The sequence below is a fragment of the Colletotrichum karsti genome (genome assembly GCF_011947395.1).
Source record: "Colletotrichum karsti strain CkLH20 chromosome Unknown Scaffold46, whole genome shotgun sequence".
NCBI classification, from domain to species: domain Eukaryota; kingdom Fungi; phylum Ascomycota; class Sordariomycetes; order Glomerellales; family Glomerellaceae; genus Colletotrichum; species Colletotrichum karsti.
This window is the reverse complement of record NW_024065946.1, coordinates 94758-111770: the sequence shown is the minus strand read 5'-3', so window position 1 is coordinate 111770 and position 17013 is coordinate 94758. Positions and strand designations below refer to the sequence as shown.

At 56.2% G+C, this 17013-nt stretch overlaps 6 protein-coding genes across 6 annotated transcripts; 5 read left to right on the top strand and 1 right to left on the bottom strand.

The window, feature by feature from the left end:
* Positions 1–1466: 1466 nt before the first annotated feature.
* On the top strand, positions 1467–2342 carry CkaCkLH20_11187 (uncharacterized protein; the record flags this gene model as incomplete). Its single annotated transcript, XM_038893901.1, has 1 exon — positions 1467–2342. One exon carries the CDS (start codon positions 1467–1469, stop codon positions 2340–2342), a length of 876 nt encoding a protein of 291 aa, XP_038740727.1.
* Positions 2343–2753: 411 nt separating this feature from the next.
* Positions 2754–3213, top strand: CkaCkLH20_11186 (uncharacterized protein; the record flags this gene model as incomplete). The annotated part of the gene is made up of 2 exons (XM_038893900.1): positions 2754–3005; positions 3151–3213. The coding sequence occupies 2 exons, from the start codon at positions 2754–2756 to the stop codon at positions 3211–3213; spliced, it is 315 nt and encodes a 104-aa protein (XP_038740726.1).
* A 1507-nt stretch (positions 3214–4720) lies between these two features.
* CkaCkLH20_11185 (uncharacterized protein) lies at positions 4721–5743 on the bottom strand (the record flags this gene model as incomplete). Its single annotated transcript, XM_038893899.1, has 4 exons — positions 4721–4794; positions 4845–4913; positions 4991–5235; positions 5292–5743. 4 exons carry the CDS (start codon positions 5741–5743, stop codon positions 4721–4723), a joined length of 840 nt encoding a protein of 279 aa, XP_038740725.1.
* A 1525-nt stretch (positions 5744–7268) lies between these two features.
* On the top strand, positions 7269–9404 carry CkaCkLH20_11184 (uncharacterized protein; the record flags this gene model as incomplete). The annotated part of the gene is made up of 3 exons (XM_038893898.1): positions 7269–7391; positions 7439–7923; positions 7985–9404. The coding sequence occupies 3 exons, from the start codon at positions 7269–7271 to the stop codon at positions 9402–9404; spliced, it is 2028 nt and encodes a 675-aa protein (XP_038740724.1).
* A 2216-nt stretch (positions 9405–11620) lies between these two features.
* On the top strand, positions 11621–15296 carry CkaCkLH20_11183 (uncharacterized protein; the record flags this gene model as incomplete). The annotated part of the gene is made up of 3 exons (XM_038893897.1): positions 11621–14137; positions 14199–14969; positions 15030–15296. 3 exons carry the CDS (start codon positions 11621–11623, stop codon positions 15294–15296), a joined length of 3555 nt encoding a protein of 1184 aa, XP_038740723.1.
* Positions 15297–15540: 244 nt separating this feature from the next.
* On the top strand, positions 15541–16528 carry CkaCkLH20_11182 (uncharacterized protein; the record flags this gene model as incomplete). The annotated part of the gene is made up of 6 exons (XM_038893896.1): positions 15541–15665; positions 15712–15870; positions 15925–16061; positions 16117–16173; positions 16320–16427; positions 16488–16528. The coding sequence occupies 6 exons, from the start codon at positions 15541–15543 to the stop codon at positions 16526–16528; spliced, it is 627 nt and encodes a 208-aa protein (XP_038740722.1).
* Between the last annotated feature and the right edge of the window lie 485 nt (positions 16529–17013).

Below are 17013 nucleotides of genomic sequence, written 5' to 3'. Positions count from 1 at the left end.
TGGGAACCGGTCTCGAAGATTGGATTACACAAATCCCCCGAATCCCATCCATTGAGAAGCTGACGTCGTTCGTGATCACGACCAGTACTTCTTTACCACAACAGCCCTCTTTCTATTTGACTCGGACTGATATTTTCCACACCAACGCCGCCTTTTCCTCTTTCCCCCACAGCTCAAGACAAAAGTCACTTATCCCAAAACCAAAACGAAAACAAGAAACATGTGTCGTTATCTGTGGAAAGACAACGAATGCACCAGCTGCCGCCGGCTCTTCGACCGCCAACTGGTCGTCTGCAGGTACCGCAGCGCGCGATGTCGACGAGCCTGCGCGAGGACCTTCCTCCGGGACCGCGAGCCGGGGTTTGTGTGTCAGACATGTCTTCATTTGGAGAGGTCCCGGGGAGATTCTGGTGAGGGGGATGATGAGGGGGTTGAAGACCCTCAGGATGAGGACTATGATGATGGGTGTGAGAGTGAGGAGACGTCTGATGATGAGGATGACGATGGCGACCTGGAGGTCTCTACAGGTGGTGTGCCGATGGGAGTGAAGAGGAAGGCGAGGGGGGCGGGGTGGAGGTTGGTTGAGGGGGGGATGAGGAAGCGGAGATGTGGTGATTTGGGAGCGGTACTGCTTTATAACTGAAATAGTATATGGTTACTTGGTGTAAATTTTGTTTTGCGAGGCGTATCAAGATGTCGTTGTTGCAGTTGACATGTGCGTAACTTGGCAGCGTGTTATCTTCTACATATCGAAACACGTCATGTATGATGCTCAGCTCTGCCGTAATCGCTCCTCGAGAGACCAGGAACTTGTACCGAGGACTGGTATATCTAATTCGCACATTATGGCCTAAAACGACCTTTAAAACCCATTCCGTTAGAATATCGAGGCAGCGAGAATCCATAGAAGCAAGCACTTTCATGTCGTCCGTGGAATGGTGCTCGAGACGCAGCACGGGATATCTATTCAAGGAAGAGACTGGAACCAAGTAGTTGCCTCGGCATCCTGAGCTTCAGAAACTGGGTTCCGGTCACTCAGTGTCTTGTTCTGTCTGACATGAGCTTTGCCAAATGACACAAAGAGAAGAAGGCGAGACTTGGTCTTTTGTTCAAGCTAGAACAAGAAGCATTGTCTGAAATAATGAAACAAAAGATGCTTGCCAAATGGAAGTCTGGTAGATTCCAGAGAGATTGTTTGTTCTGCATGTTGATAGTCTGTTCGGTTCTGATCTACTGGTTGCATTGACATTCTGGAATCGTTACACCAGCAGAAGTACAGATCCCCTTTTCATGAAGTAGACGACTTGCAAGGGGGACATATATATCCTGACGTGCGCACCGGAAAAACATCATCTTGCTTGACATCATCTTCACAATCTTACACAAACCTCATCATCATCAACAACCTTCACCAGACTTACGACCCGTCCCTCACAACCTCAACTACGGTACACCGCCCGCCAATCATGTCCTCCAACAACTCCATCAACAACGACCGCGCCGACCCTCTATCGATGACGACGTGGCTCGAGTCTCTAAGGGCGGCCAAGGCCAGGGGCGACTTCGAGCCCCGAGGCAAAAGTGGACCGCTGAACCTGAACTCCTGCAACCCCGTCAAGACCGACCAGGACCACTTCGCCTCTCTCCATCAGTGGTGGACCGCCGCCGTGAAGGTCACGGATCGCCCCGAGCCTCAACTCAGAGGGATACTGCCGCCCATGGGCTTCGTCAATGATGACCTCCGGACCATCCCCCACGAGGAGTTTGCCGCCGCCGTGAAGGCCATGGGCAACCCCAAGCCTCGAGTCAAAAATGCGCCGCCGGCCATGGACTGCAACAGCTCCACTACCAACGACGACGGCTGGACCATCGTCAAGAACAAGCACAGCAAAAAGTTCGTCGCCCGTTCCACTTTTGTCGTGGAGCACCCCGAGAGCGAAGCCGAAGAAGCCCCCGAGCAGTCCACTCCGGGCGGAACTCCTCCTCCTTCGCCTTCGCCCTCGCCAACGGAAGCCGTGGTGGAGCTCGAGTACAACGGAGAAGACGAGTACAGCGGCGACGAAGTCACTTATGAGCATGACGACGACGGCGACGGAATAGACGCCGAGGCTGCGACCTGCGACGATGTCGCGGACGAGTACTGCTATGACGGATTCCGCGCGGACTACGACGCGCTGGTCGTCGAGGAGAACAAGATGATGGACCAGGTCGTCTACGACTTTGTCAACAGGAACAAATACCCCCATTATCTCCGCCACAAGCAGGAGTTCAAGAGGAGGGGACAGCGGAAGAGGACGGTCGAACGAAGGCATCAGCGAAGCGACAAGAAGGCCTTGAACTAGACGGCTACTACGGATGGTTGCTCCGGGGCCTTTGGGGGGATGATGTGGCAAGACAAGGCCGGACGAGCCATTGCTCTGGCTGAGACGATTGACCGGGCTTGCGAGGACCACGCGCTGGCCAAGGGTGTTGGGCTGTAGCTGCCTGGGAAGAAGGGGACAAGCACGGATTGCCGTGTTTGGCGGGCTTTCATCCTTCTGTCGACGGCGAGGTCATGCTTTCCGGCGTTCGATGCGATATCATCAAGTGGACGACGGAGGCATTAGACATCGAACAATTCAAAGAGGACATTTCTCTCTTCGAAGCTTCCAGTCCTCTCTTTTCTCGAGATTTGGCACCGGGCATCTTCTAACGAGTCTTACGCACTATTTCCATCCGACACCAACGAGCACCCATTCGCCGCCATTCTGGAGATGGCCTTGACGCTTACGACCGGTTTCACCGACAGTTACGAGCAAGTGACGGAGCTCGCGTCCGAAGACCAGAACCAGTTCTACTCCGATTATCTCACCTACATCCGTCTTTTGTTCGACAAGACCGGGACGTCCCCCGAGACGTTCGACGCTCTCGACATTGCGCTCTGCGACGGCGATGCTACGCGGTTCCGCGTCGCCGCGTCGCCACGTCGAGATCGTGCGACCAGTGGCGCGTTTTCGAGACGGCGGGTGGGTTCTACGGCCTGGCTCCGGCGTGTGGTGGGGAGGGAGATGTGGTGGTTTGCTCTATGGGGGACCTGTGCCTTTTGGTTTGAGGCGGACCGGAGACGGATTGGTTTTCCCGGGGGATAGCTTCGTTGGGCCTCTGATGCAGGAGTCGGCGGACGAGACGATTAGAGATGGGTTTGGCGATGAGGAGGTGTTTGTTCTTGTTTGAGAGGTTTTCTTCGGCTTGTGAGTTGGAAATGTGAAGCAGCGGAAAGTAGCGTGTTCATCGAGCGATGATTGGTAGTCGAGTTGAAAACAAACTGGTTCAGTCCACGATCCAAGACAGCAATGAGAAAGCGACCCTAATATGTGTCTCGCAGGAGCGGCTTAGAGTGGGCAACAATCTTGGTCTGCTGCATGCGCCCTCGCAAAGCTGGGCTACGCACTTTATCCCCTGCGCCTCATATCAACTTCAATAGTCTCTTAAACTATCCCTATTAAGGTCTCCCCAGACTCCAAGTACTAAATAAAGCATGACTGCCGGCTGAAGGCTGTGTGGTACTGGGATGCTCGGGGGGGGGCTGGGTTTGTGAGGTCGTTGAGAGATAGGAGGAGGAGGAGGCAGTGAGTAATGGGAGGCTGAACCGAGGAAGGCGACGATGCGTCCTTCAATATTCGAAAAGGGCAATTCGGCTCCTGGATATCGATGCAATGAAAAGATGCTGAGAGATCCGGTTTTGTGAGAAATGGCCGAGTACAGCATGAACCCAACGTTGGTGTAGTATCGTCCACTGACGCGATGATGGAACGTATTGAATTGGCTCCGACGAAGCAACACCAAGAAGCGTCGTCAAGGTAACCCTCGCTTCAAGCACCTACGTCCGTGATCGCAAGACAATAATGCCGCTGGACTATTTGGGCAGTGGTTATTTGTGCGTTTGGAAGTCTGCCTGACCTCCCGTGACGGCTCGCGCGCGTGGTTGTGTTTGGCTGCGTCGAGAACGTCTGCAGGGGAAGTGTTGGTTTTTCTACTCGTGCGCGGGGATGCATAGTGCGATTGGGGCGCTCGGAGGGTGTTGGACCTGGCGTCGAATTTTGGCTTTTGGGGGCTTTGTAGGGGGTGAGCCTGTGGGGAGATGTCGTTGGAGATGACTCGTTTGAGAAGGATGCATACGCTTTAAACAGTGGTCGGCGTTGATGCGTACCTAGATTTGACGTGGCTTTATCGGTCAATAAAAGTAATCATCAGGAAGTTGTGTTGGGGAAACGAAAGCCTCCACCGGCTTCTGTAATCGACCGCGTGGGCGTAACGGCTGCGACGGGGAGGGACGGGAGCGGACGGGAGCGCACGTGGGAGCGCCTCACACCGTTGGCTTGGTTCGGTGCGGCTGCCAGTTACCACTAAGAAATCAGACCCAAATCCACTATACGCTATCAGGGACATGCGGCGGGACGGGACGGGACGACGATCCGGGGTGCAGCATTTTGTCGGAACCGCTGCCGTGGTTCTGGGAACGTAGCCCGCGCCTCGTTAGTTGCATGACAGGGCCCCCTGCTGCCGTCCCTGTCCACCTCATGCTCTTGCAGCTGACCGGGGCCCCTGTGCCTGTGCGATCTTGCATGAATCCGTCGGACGAACGCCTGCACTGCCGCCAGCCAGGGTCCCAGGTGAGCACCCCTGCGCGTGGACTCGTCTTGTAGTGCAATAAAGCTTATTTCGACGGGAATCGTCACCCTCAAGACCAAATGCCCCACTCGGTTCTTAGCCACAGGAGGAGGGATTCCACGTCGTCCGCGTTCGAAGGAGAAGCTGTCCAATGCGACAATGTACACATTTCCTGGGAGTTCCACATTGAGAACCGACTTGTCGAGTAGCCCACAAATTTTCGCTGTCGCACACTGGATGGGAGCGCGGAACTGGAAGGAGGACTGTGGCTGTTCTATCAGCAACGTGTTCGCACTGGAGTAATGCTCATCCAATGCAGGGAGGATTGCAAACACCCAACATCCATAGTATCCCCTGCCAGTCGTGCAGCCGCCCTCCGGGTTGATGAAGCTCGAGAGATTGACCAGGCCGCACAGCTTCGCAGCCTGAGCGTCCAGAACACCTGGCCGCAACATATCCAAGCCGGAACCCTGGATGATACCGTTGAAGGTGAGGTAGGGAGGCATGGTGAACCCCTCAGGCGCCAGAGTCGTGATGTCCGGCTGGTCCTTGGGCCCAAAGTTGTAGCCATCCCTGAGCCAAATTCTGCCATGGTCAGCAATCGGGAGACGGCATTCAACCCAGATGATAGATCTCCTCACCTGCTAAAAGAATGGTCCCGCACCATCAAGGGGGCAACACTGTAATCCGTGAGCACATCATTGTGGCCGCCGGCGCCAGCGGGAACGCGCCACGTCAAGTTGTTCGGATGAAAACGCCCGTGGACCGACATCCACCCGTTGGTCATTTCGTTCGCCGGCGGGACGGCAGTGGCGTTGTACGTCGAGAAGTTCAGGCTTATGGTTATAAGATCAAGTCGAGTGCCGTTGTGAGCTCCGCGGAGCCTTCGGTACTGCTCCATCAAAAGCCAATCCGGGATCGGCACTGGGATATGAGCCATACACTCTCCTCCCAGGCCTCTGATGTACTGTCCCCGTCCTCTAGGAAAGAACTGCGGCGGGCCGGTCAGGACAATGCCCGAGAGGGTTGCGTCGCCGCCGAATCCTCTGGGCCGCCCGCCCACTCTGAAGTTGGCCGCCAAGTTGGTTGTCATGATGTCCAAGACGTTGGTGTTTGCTGGGGGAGGTATGGGAGCTCGTGAGAGAGAAAAGGCAAGATGAATGATGAGTGAGAGGTGAAGGCGTTGATGTTCCGATCAGATATGTCGTTGTCAAAGGACAGCCGGCAGGCCTTTTATGGATTTAGGACACCCGCTGACGACGTGAATGATGAGCCCGTAGACATCTCGAGATCCAAGACCATCACAACATGAGTCTCGTCACAACATCGCATCGTCCCTCTCCTCTCAGAAGGGGCGAGTACACACAAAGATACACGTCTTTCCTCGCCGCGAAGCGTACTTCCCCAAGTCCCAAACATGTAGAATGGACTCCATCACCCCGTTGCCATGGTGACGACGTCCTGGATGAATGCGATGCTCGAGGCTTCAGGATAACGTGTGATGGAGCTTTTCTCACTGCAGTCTGTGTTGCCCATTCCTAACCGCCCGTATCTTTCTCTCCCTGTTGACGATGCATGCTCCTAACCCCCTCGCTCTTGTCTGAGGTCCAAGTGATGCCCGATACTCCGGGAGCGTCCGGCATCCGCCCGGTCTGCTCTCTGCTCTGCCAGTTCGATGTCGACAGGGACTCTGCAGGATCTCTGTACCCGCACGTGCCGCGACATCATCTGGCGGTATCTCCGGCGCCAAGTGTACTTCTCACCCTCGGTCGAGTGCAGGATTGGCCGCAACGGCTAGTGCATGCAGAGGAGCCCGGTTTGTACCACCTTCCCGTTTCGGCACTCCTCTCCCAACATGAAGTGCCGTCCCCGGTCGACGGCGATAGACGATGGTGGATTGAAACACCAACTCACTTCGTTTGGAATGCGATGTGACCTTGTTGAGGAGTTAGACGAGTTGACGAGCTGCCGTTGAATGTCACGGTTGGTGGTGCACCCACCCGTACCCACCTCTCTCTACCCGGTGACCCACACCCCCTCCGGGGGGAACCCGCAGTCCGAGCCCATTGGTGCCCCACATGTGACGAACATGCCCCGGTTCCAAGGTTCCAGGTTCACCGTGACAAGGCTCCGCTTCCCCGCATGGCCCGGTCCGAAAGCCCCCCAATCCAAGGTGGTCAGTGTACTTCGTACCTTGGGCATCTTGAGATGAATGCCCACCCAACGAGGACCACCGATTCAGAATCTTGGATACGAGTGACTGAATCTCGATATCGACGATCGCTCGATGGCAACGTGAACACCCGATGGGATGCGATTGCGATGCCGGCCCTCGATCGATCAATCGCAACACGACGCCCTCCTTCTTCTGTCCCTTCCCTGTATCGGATGATACATAGCCGGCATACTGCATATATCGTTTTGGAGAATTGCCGGTAAGCAACGTCCTCTCAAGCCAACTCCACATCACCCTCCCTCTGTCCCTCTCTGCCTCACACCACTGCCCGCCGCCACACTTTCTCTCTTTCCACCACCCGCGACGAATCCTCTCACCAGCTCACAGCTCTTTGCTGCTTACTTTTCTCCTTCCCATGATTCCGCAACCACAATGAGTCAAGTTGGTCTTCCGTCGCGACGATCCACCCCCAGCCGTCGAGGCCCACGGCAAGGCCACAGAAGTCCGGCTACCGGTTTTCAAGGCCTTGGTCCTGGGCGCTTCGCACGCCGCTCTCAGGATAGAGGTCAACAGACTGCGGCTACCAAGCATATTCTCAGTTTATCGGCGCAGTCAAGACGTCCAATGAGGAGGTTTGAGGTCGGCCCGATGGAATCTGTCTCCACGTTGTCGGCGGTGAATGCCAACGACTTGATTGCAATCCTGCGAGAACGACACGACGGCTGGAAGGGTGTCAAAGGACTGGCTTGGGCCGGCAACGTCTGCTCCATCTACTTCGTCGACGAGGCCCGGCGAGATCGATTCGGCTTCCCCGTGAACCAGACGTATAATATCGCGTACCAGAACAACATTCTACCTTTGACAATCATTCGGGAGTACAACCAAGTTGCCTATTTCTACATCGAGTCTCGCACCGACAACTGGATCACCGACTTCAACAAGTGCAGAGACGACTGGAGCGAGGAGAACAACATCCACATCGACCGCGTCTTCTTTGTCCAAAAGGTCTTGTACTGGGCCATGCCGAGCGACGACCGGTCACAACAACTGGCTGCTGACAGAGAAGTATTCCTCCATGGCCACCGTACGCAAGCTCTGTGAGTGGCCACCAACTCACGCCGACGGCTTCGGGTTCCTCCTCGCTAATGTCACTTCCAGCGCTGTTGATGCCAGAACCATACCGTTGATCTGCTACAACTGCCAGAACCATGGCCACTTTCAACGGGCCTGCCTTGAGCCCCGCAGATGTCGCAAATGCGGCGGACCGCACCACCACAACCATTGTGTCAGCCTGGTCATGCGGTGCTGTCACTGCGGAGGACCTCACATGTCGGACGACCCGGGATGTCAGGATGAGGCCGTGCAGACATATGTCCGATCCTTGCGAGAGAAGGGTCAAGAGACGCCGAGCTGGCTCATTAATCGACTGTGTGAATCTTTTGCGCATAAGCCCAACGACTTGACGGCGTACAACGATTACGACGACGATGGTTGCTACGACAACAACTTTTCGGACAACCCGCTTTTTGAGGACGATGAACCCCATGCGCCGGCCTCGACGGGGCCGCCATCTGACCGGGACGCTGCTGCCGCTGCTCACGACAGCTCGAGGCGCCATCGCCCCCGGAACACCCCGTCCTTGTCGCCGGACGACGAACGGAGTCGTCCTCCCGTGCCCAGCGCTCCGCGCCGAACCACACCTCAGCCCAATTGGTCTACCAGCCCTGCGCTATCCGCGACGGACCTTGCTCAGGGAGAAGACCCACGGGCTCTTGCGCCAAGCTCCCCGATATCCGAACTTCGTGGATCGGCGCAAGAGCGCGGATGGCCCTCCGACACTATGGCCATTAGCCCTGCGCCGTCCACAGCGGATCTCATCCAGGGAGGAGACCCACGGAGTCCTGCGCCTGCCTCACCCGTCGTATCCTCGACTGACTTGGACGAGAACACGATCATAGTAGGGTTCACGACTGAGGCTGCACAGAATCAAGGCTCTGTCGACACGACAGCGGCTCCATCCAGGAGCGGACGCGTGGCGACCGGCGGCTACAGTGGCCACTCAGCCGAGCATTTACGATATCTCTTGGATCGAGGACGACTTGGGTTCGATCGCCCAGAAAGATCCACGGACAAATCTATAGTCCGAACCAGCGTGGCCACCACAAAGGAACAAGGCCCTGATGGGAGAATGCATCGAGTTCTCGACGTGGGCTCGGGGCCACAGTCGACGGGCGACACGGACCAGCCCCCTCACCTCATAATAGGTGAGCATGATCCAAGAGGGTATCTCATCGAACACAGAATTACGGAACTGACACGAGGGAAGGACCATGATTTCGAAAAGGCCACCCAATTCCGTCAACCCCACCGCTACTTCTGCCGCGGAGATGATCCTATGCACTCCTTTTTGAACGGCTTGAGCCCCGACGCATACATGCCCAAAGGTGGCGGTGGAAAGGTGCTGATTGAGACGGAGAAGGGGATGGAGAAGGTCAACCCGTTCGACCCGTTCAAGAGGAAGACGCCCTGGAAATCGAGTAGGACGGCACCTGACCAACCAGCGACCGCGCGACCCTGAGAGCCTGGCCCAAGTTCTGTACCTAGTTCCTTTCCTGATCCGAATTCGAATAAAATGCCTTGTCTTCTGTTATCCACCAATCCTGCCCACTGACCGTTGGTCTGATCTCCTGTGCCGATGTCTTCAACCCTCTGAGAGCAAGTTCTCCTTAGCGCCCCTCTTCCGCGTCATACCAGAGTCTACAGTTGGTACCCTCCTCCATTTCCCTCCCCTCCCCGGATCTTTTCCCTAGAGTTCTTGACTTCACAGGAAGATTGCCTTCAGCACACGCCTACACGGCTCTGGTGTTGTCACGCTGTTCCCAGGGGAGGGGCATATGACTGTCCCCCTGTAGATGCATATTGCTCCCCAAGCTGCGCATAACGGGTAGAGCCTCGATAGGTGCAAATCGTGCACGGTTTCCCGCTTTTGCCGAACCTAAATGTTTAGCGGGGCCCGATGGGCAGTACCCCCGGTCCCGTCCAGTGCCGTGACCCCCTTTTGTGGCCCCTGCGATACCCGGAGCACCGTTTCCCGATTTGACCGCATCCTCCGGCCGGCCCCACTGTCTCCACTACCCGTTGACCTTCAAATTGTTCCTTATCAGCGGCTACTAGAAATAAAAAGTGATAGCTCATAAATACTGCAGACTCGCAACCGACACCTTCTTTTGGTCTACATAGGCATCATAGATCCTCTAGATTTGCTTTTTTCTCTTTCTCCCTATGCCCTCGTTACGGGTGGAGACGGACTTTTGTCCTCACATCTCTTCGTTTCTGTGGCATACACTAGTCTTCGACTAAGCCACCTCTCTCGGCTCGTCACGTCTAGGCTCCTGTCACTCACTGACTCGATCGTTTCCCTCATCTACAGAACCGGACGTTCGCCGACGTGGGAATGGTGATGGCCCTGCGGGGTCGGACAGGAGCGGCCCTTCCGCGGTCCCCGCCGTAAGCCCTTTTCGATTCATCCCCTCGAGGGCTCCCAGGCCCGTCGAATATCACCCAAGACTGCGAGACTGATGAATCCCCCACGGCAACGTTTCGTCTCAGACATCGACGTCTCGCAGCCTGCGTCGAAGACTCGCTTGCTAACCGACCATCACGCCCCCGGCGCCGTTCCCCTCCCCCTCCCTCCCGCATTTGCAAAGGAATCTTGGGAGTTCCCACCGCTGATGGGTGTTCACCTCGAACACATCACCAGATGAGCGATCGCAGCCCGACCACCCCCGCCAGATCTCTGACATCGAAGGACCGCGGCTTTGCCATGCCACTTCGCTGTGGACCCGTCGTATTCGCATCGTTACTGTCCCCCTCGCGATGGCGCAATTCCTGCCTCCTTCGGAGACGCCGGTCGTTCCAGGGCTTGCGGCTGCCGCGGGATATGCGGGATCCAAGAGGTATCGACATGCCGGAGAAAGTCCCGATCGGGAAGGTCAGCGACGGTCCAAACCACGACGAGCGCGAGACGATCGGTCCATAGACATCGGTCGGCAGGAGTCAACGGCAGATGCAAACCAAGCAGCAGGTACCTGGTGGTGGTGAGTCCTCGTATCGATTTGCTCCTGCTTCGTCATGCTGCTGCTGCGATACTGGCGCTCCGCCGGAGTCTGTTGGAAAAGCTTCACTGGCGATATAACGGCTGAGCGGCCGCACCCGCCATACCCGACTTGAGTCTTCATCTTCTTCATCATCACCAGTTACGACCACTTGTCGTCGTTCATCGCCTGCTCTTCCCTACCCCGTATCCTCTACGTGCCACACTCTTCTGGCCTCCTCGTCGTCCGTGGCGTCTCGTGTGGCCTCAGGCCGGCCCGGCTCTTGCTTCGGGCTCTGAGTGTCATCACCAGGCATCGCGCGCGTTCTTTCTCTTGCGCTCCATTGTCAGCCAGCCACCGGCATCCTTCTGCCTATCCGTCGTCCTCACCCACCCTCGCTCTTTCTGCGTCTTTGTCAACCCGCCGTGTGCTACGCCCCGCCTCGCCTCGCTGGACAACTGCCCTGTCGGTTCGTTGGCTCTGACCCGGAGCAACTTCTGCTGTTGCTTTGGGTCCGCGACCGGGGTGTTGACTTGGCGGCACGTCCCTCGTCTCTCCTCACGCATCCTTTCCGCCCCTCGTCACCTCACGTCGGTAGCCTCTTGGGTCGTTGGCTTCTTCTTGAACATGGTGTTGGCCTTCTTCAGCAACAGCCATATCGGATAGAGCCAGTGTCGCGAGTCCGCTACGTATTCGAGACCTGACTGGGCACGTCAGCTTCGCGGATTGCGGCATCTGCGGATCCGATGCGTGCCACGATGCCGACTTGGTCATTGTCCAGGTCAACCTGAAGCGGGCAAACAATCGTCACCAGGACCTGTTGCACTACCTCAAGATCTTACAGCCGCTTATCGACATCGTCGCCATCCAGGACCCGCCACCCGAGTTTGGGATCCGGAAGTCTGGCGACTATGACGTCGTATACCATGTGTCTAGCAAGGTGCTCGACGACCAATCCGGCGACCCTTTGGCGTCCTCTCGGTCGTGCGACGTGAATCACGAGATGCTTGTCCCAGCCGCAGTCGGATTCTATGTCCATCGACGGCTTCGGGGGAGTTACGAGTGCTTTTGGTGGGATGACGATGTTCAAAATCACGAGCATGTCGTCACATTAGGTCTCGATACTGCTACTGGCAGAAGGATCGAGATTCACAACGTCTACAACCGTAACAACGCGGTCAATTTCCAGACCCTCTTATCACCTTCGACTTTGGACCCCCACTCCATCCTCCTCGGCGACTTCAATCTTCACCACCCCAACTGGGGAGGACCAGGCGTGACGGCTCCTGAGCCGGATGCGATCTACTTGAACGACGAAACCCAGCGTCACAACATGCGCCTCACCACGCCCGTAGGCCTGCCGACCTTCCACCCCTCCATGTACGACCTGGGCCGCTTTTTCACCATCGACCTGTGCTGGGTCGGAGAAGGACTAGCTACTCTGGCTTCTCAATCCAAGATTCTCGACCAAGTCCGTGGCTTCGTATCCGACCACCATCCCATCCAGACTGTCCTGCATCTTCCCCCGATCTATGATGACGGGGAATGGCAGGACTGGCCGAGGGTGAACGTTAAGGCCTTTAACCGAACCTTGCGGCAACGTCTCAATAAGCTTGGCTTTCCCACCTGTGAGACGACGGCGTGCGTTGAGCAATACGCAAAAGACTTGGTCGGTGTCATCGTCAAGACCATATCGGACCACGTTCCAGTTGTTACTCGAAACAGCAGCACCCGGAAGAGCGACCCGGCCGCTGATATCGAGGTTCAGCAAGCCTGCGAAGAGGAAGACCGAGCAGTGAGTGCCCTGTGGGACGCTTCGCCCGGCCCTGAAAGTCGTGAGTTGGCACGCGTGGTCCAAGACACCCAGTCCGTACGCAGGAAGGCCGAGCGTCAAGCAGGGAGCCGGAGCTACCGACGGCATCTGGATGGACGTGGTACTCGTGGCCGCCGTATCTTTCGTATCGCGAAGCGGGCAATGACGTGGGGAAAGCACCGGCAATCTCACTTGTTCCCGCGTCTGAAGAATCCGGATGGCACGGAGTCTGCAGACGTCAAGGAGAGCTTCAAGACCTACGCCCACCACATGTGCGACGACATCGAATGGGAAGACGACGGCTACGAGCATGGTGTGCCCCCCCTCGACGCCTCTTCGTTGCCTGACCGGCCGAATCCGGAGTGCTCGTCACCTCAACGCTTGCTGGAAGGCGAGATCGACCTGATCATGGACGCTCTGGGCTGCCGAAAGTCACCGGGCCCGGACAACGTCCACAACCGGGCGCTCAAAATCGGACGGAAGATCATCCAACCGCACATTGAACACCTCATGAGAGCGAGCATTCAGCATTCCTACTACCCCCTCATCTTTCGCAAAGGCATCACCGTCCTTGTGCCGAAGCCGCGCAGAGATGACTACTCGCTTCCCAGTAGTTGGCGCCCCATCACACTCTTGTCTTCCATCGGCAAGATCATGGAGAGAGTCATTACCGACCGTCTCACTCAGCTCGCCGTCGCTCATGGTTGCATTCCGGAAACCCAGTTCGGACGGAAAGGCGCAAGCACAGTGGACGCCCTCGAGTACCTCTTGGACCCGGTCTACAAGGCGTGGTGCACGGACAAGCAGAGACGGATTTATTCGACTCTTCTCGGTCTCGACGTCAAGGGCGCTTACGACCACGTGGATCGCAAGAAGCTCCTCGCCAAGCTCGTCGAAATCGGCGTGCCCGAGTGGATGATCAAGTGGATCGCGAGTTTCCTCAGCCGTCGTTCCGTCAATTTTCGGGCCGGTTCCCATTCCTCTGACACTGTCTGGCTCAAGGAGGGGGTTCCCCAGGGAAGCCCGCTTTCCCCCATTCTCTTCATTCTGTCGGCCGCCGAGATCCTCGAGCTCGCTCGTTCCGATGACCCCAGCGCCGCCTCCATCTCTTTCGCATACTCGGACGACATCGACATCCTGGTCCAGTCCAAGAGCTGGCAGAAGAACTGCGACGTTTTGGTCCGGATCCACGAGACCATTAACACCTGGTCCAGGCCGAGGGGCATTCACTTCGACCCCTCGAAGTACGCGGTCATGCACTTCCGCATCCGCGGCTCCCAAGACCCGCGGTGTACCCTGCTCCCCCAGATCCCAGGTCTGCCTGCCGATTGCCTCAAACGCCAGATGCGCGTGTTGGGTGTCAAGGTCGACGATGAACTCACCTGGAAGTACCATGTAGTCGATGTAAGTACTATCGCCTCGGGATGTCTTCAGGGGCGCATTTGCTAACGGAACGTGTGGACAGATCGTCTCGAATGTCATGACGAAGCTTCACTCATATCGTCGACTGTCGGGCCCCACTTGGGGTGCGAAGGTGGACAAGACGAAGCGACTTTATGTCACCAGCCTTCGTTCGATGATCTCGTACGCCTGTCCGGTCTGGTACGTTCGGCCTGAGGATTGCCGCTGGAGGTTTCAAGCGACGTTGATGAAGCTCCTCGAAAGGCTGGAATACCAGTGCTTGTTGTGGGTTTCCGGCGCTATGCGCGGGACTCCTGCTATGGTTCTGCTCAAGGAACTCCAGATCGAACCGATTTCTGTGCATCTCCAGAAGCTCGCCATGCGACACCGCGTTCGCAAAGTCGACACGCCGGCGGCGAAGGCTCTTGAGGCGGTGCGATACAGTGTCTTCCCCGGCAGGACGGTTCCTCCGAACGTGAAGCTTCATCCGTTCGAAGTTGCCTACAACTTCGCGAAGAACACTGTCGCCGACGTGCGCAAGAGATCGGGCGTGGATGACGCCACTTGGCTGCGAGAGCGGCGGGATCGCATCGTGGAGTTTGTGGACGATCTTGCCAAGCAGGAGACTGTGAAGCTTTGGCAGAAGTATCAGAGGACCCGTGGTCTTTTTACGAACGAGCCGACTCTCCGGCGGACCAAGCCTGCGGTGGTGGAAGACTGGGACAAGTCAACCTTCCTCAGGTGTATCAAGGACGTATCTCGGGCGAAGAGTACCATGCTCATCCAACTTCGGTCAGGGCGCATTTCCCTGAGGGCCTACCAGGCGAGTATCGATGTTTGTCCCCCCCCCAAACACACTCAAACACATCAGTTTCTGACACAGTTTTGTTTGCAGAGCCGAATTCCCGCAGGATGCGATTGCGGTTCTACGCGCCTGCAGACGGCCGAGCACATGTTGTGTCACTGCCCCAAGCTCCAGGAGCTCCGAAACGAACGAATGTCTCAACTGAGACACAACAACTTCTACTGCATGCTCTCCAAACCCGAAGATGCGTCGATTGCGACCGAGTGGGCGATCCTGTACTTGGACATCGAACAATTTGACCGTCCCCGGGCGGAATTGGAGGAGGCGAAGAGGAAGCAGAAGGCGCGTTCGGAATGAGAAGAGACCTGGGTGGATTGGGTTGAGGATTGATGAGGAGTTGCGGGAGGATGCTGAAGGATGGATTCGTGGGCCATGTACTCTCGGGTATGTAGGCCAATTCATCACGATTCTTTTCATTCCGGGGGAGTTGCGCCCCTCGGATCTTTATTATGTGTTACCTTTCCTATGTCAGCGCTATTATTCAACGAGAGGGGTCGAAGATCATACCTGGCATGTCGGTAAGTTACACATTCCTGCTCATATGCAATTCAAGATTCACGATACTGACTTGGGGAAGAAGCAGACAACTTACTGCTGCGTATCCGACCAGTGCCAACACCACCTGATCGCCTCCACCGACTCCATCCTCCACTCCAACGTGGCATTGTGAGTTGTCACCACCATCATCCTTCGACGACACTGCTAACGGCAGTCTCCAGCACCTCCAGTCTCGCAACCTCTGCGATATCATACGCGGCGCCGTTGTCGATACGCGTCAGAATTTCGCCAAGCGTATCCTTGATCCTCCACAGCATACCGACATTGCCCGTGAACGATGTGGTGATAAGTTCGTACCCGAAGAGCAAGATCTGTGAGTCAAATTGGCCCTTGCTTGGTTTGAAACATACTGACGATGAGAATGTAGGAACTCTCTGCCGATGAGAGAGGTTGTCGCGAATCGTCATGGGATATTGAGGCCTCTCGACGCCGAGGAAGCAGTCGACGATGTCGTGGCAAAACTGAGGGTACTTTGTGGCCGTATCGAGGAGGTGGTATTGCGAGGTAGGCACTCTCGTAATGCTGAGGCATGGGAACATTCAACTCACATCTTGGGTAGTAATTGTGGCCTATGGCCAGGTTCACGTCAACGCCAGAAAAGCGAGGGATAGCCATGGTAGGAAGTGGCAAGGGGGGGGTATTCAGGAGACAAGGATGAATGATGGGGATGAAGATGTGGGATGAAGATGTGGGATGATCATCCTTGGTAGGTTGATGGCTGGATTCATTTCATGCGGATGAGCACTGACGCCTACAGTCCAGCCGGCACAAGGGCCTCCTCAAGTAGGGACAGTCTGGCCTGTCTCCGCAAGGTCCTCTCCTTCTCAAGGTTCTCGGCCGTCACCTTGAGTAGGGCCAAATTCTGCAGCAGTAGGTGTTTTGCCCTTCTGCGCTGCGCATACTTGATGTGACATGCTGACCAAGTCCCAGGTTCCATGGCAGCCTGGAAGCTTATTAAGAAACTTTTCTGAATATTGAATGTTAAATGTGTACTCGTTGGGTATGGCGAGATATCTATGACCAGATTATAAGGGTGGCTGCATTGTATTGCGCGGCGTATTGCATTTGTTGACAATGGTGAGCATACCATCACCTTATACTTCACCTTTATACAAAAGAAATTCTGGTCTTATTCTCCTTCGGAACGCAACGTGATGAGACTTGCCCGTGTCGAAAGTCGGAATCGTGTCGCTCAGGCGGAGGCTTTCTCAGTTATCTGTTGAACATGGTCAGAAACCGGGAGTTGATCGTGGTGGGATGTCTGTTGAACATGGTCAGATACCGGGAGTTGATCGTGGTGGGATGGGGGATTGGTTCTCAATTGGCTCGAAGCTGTAACCAGGTCCGCCACTATCCAACGAGCACACCGTCATGCACCGTGCTTCCCTGCGAGACGACCGCAGACTCGAACTCCTACACTGCTCAGTCGTGCATCTCCAACATCCTGCCAACTTGA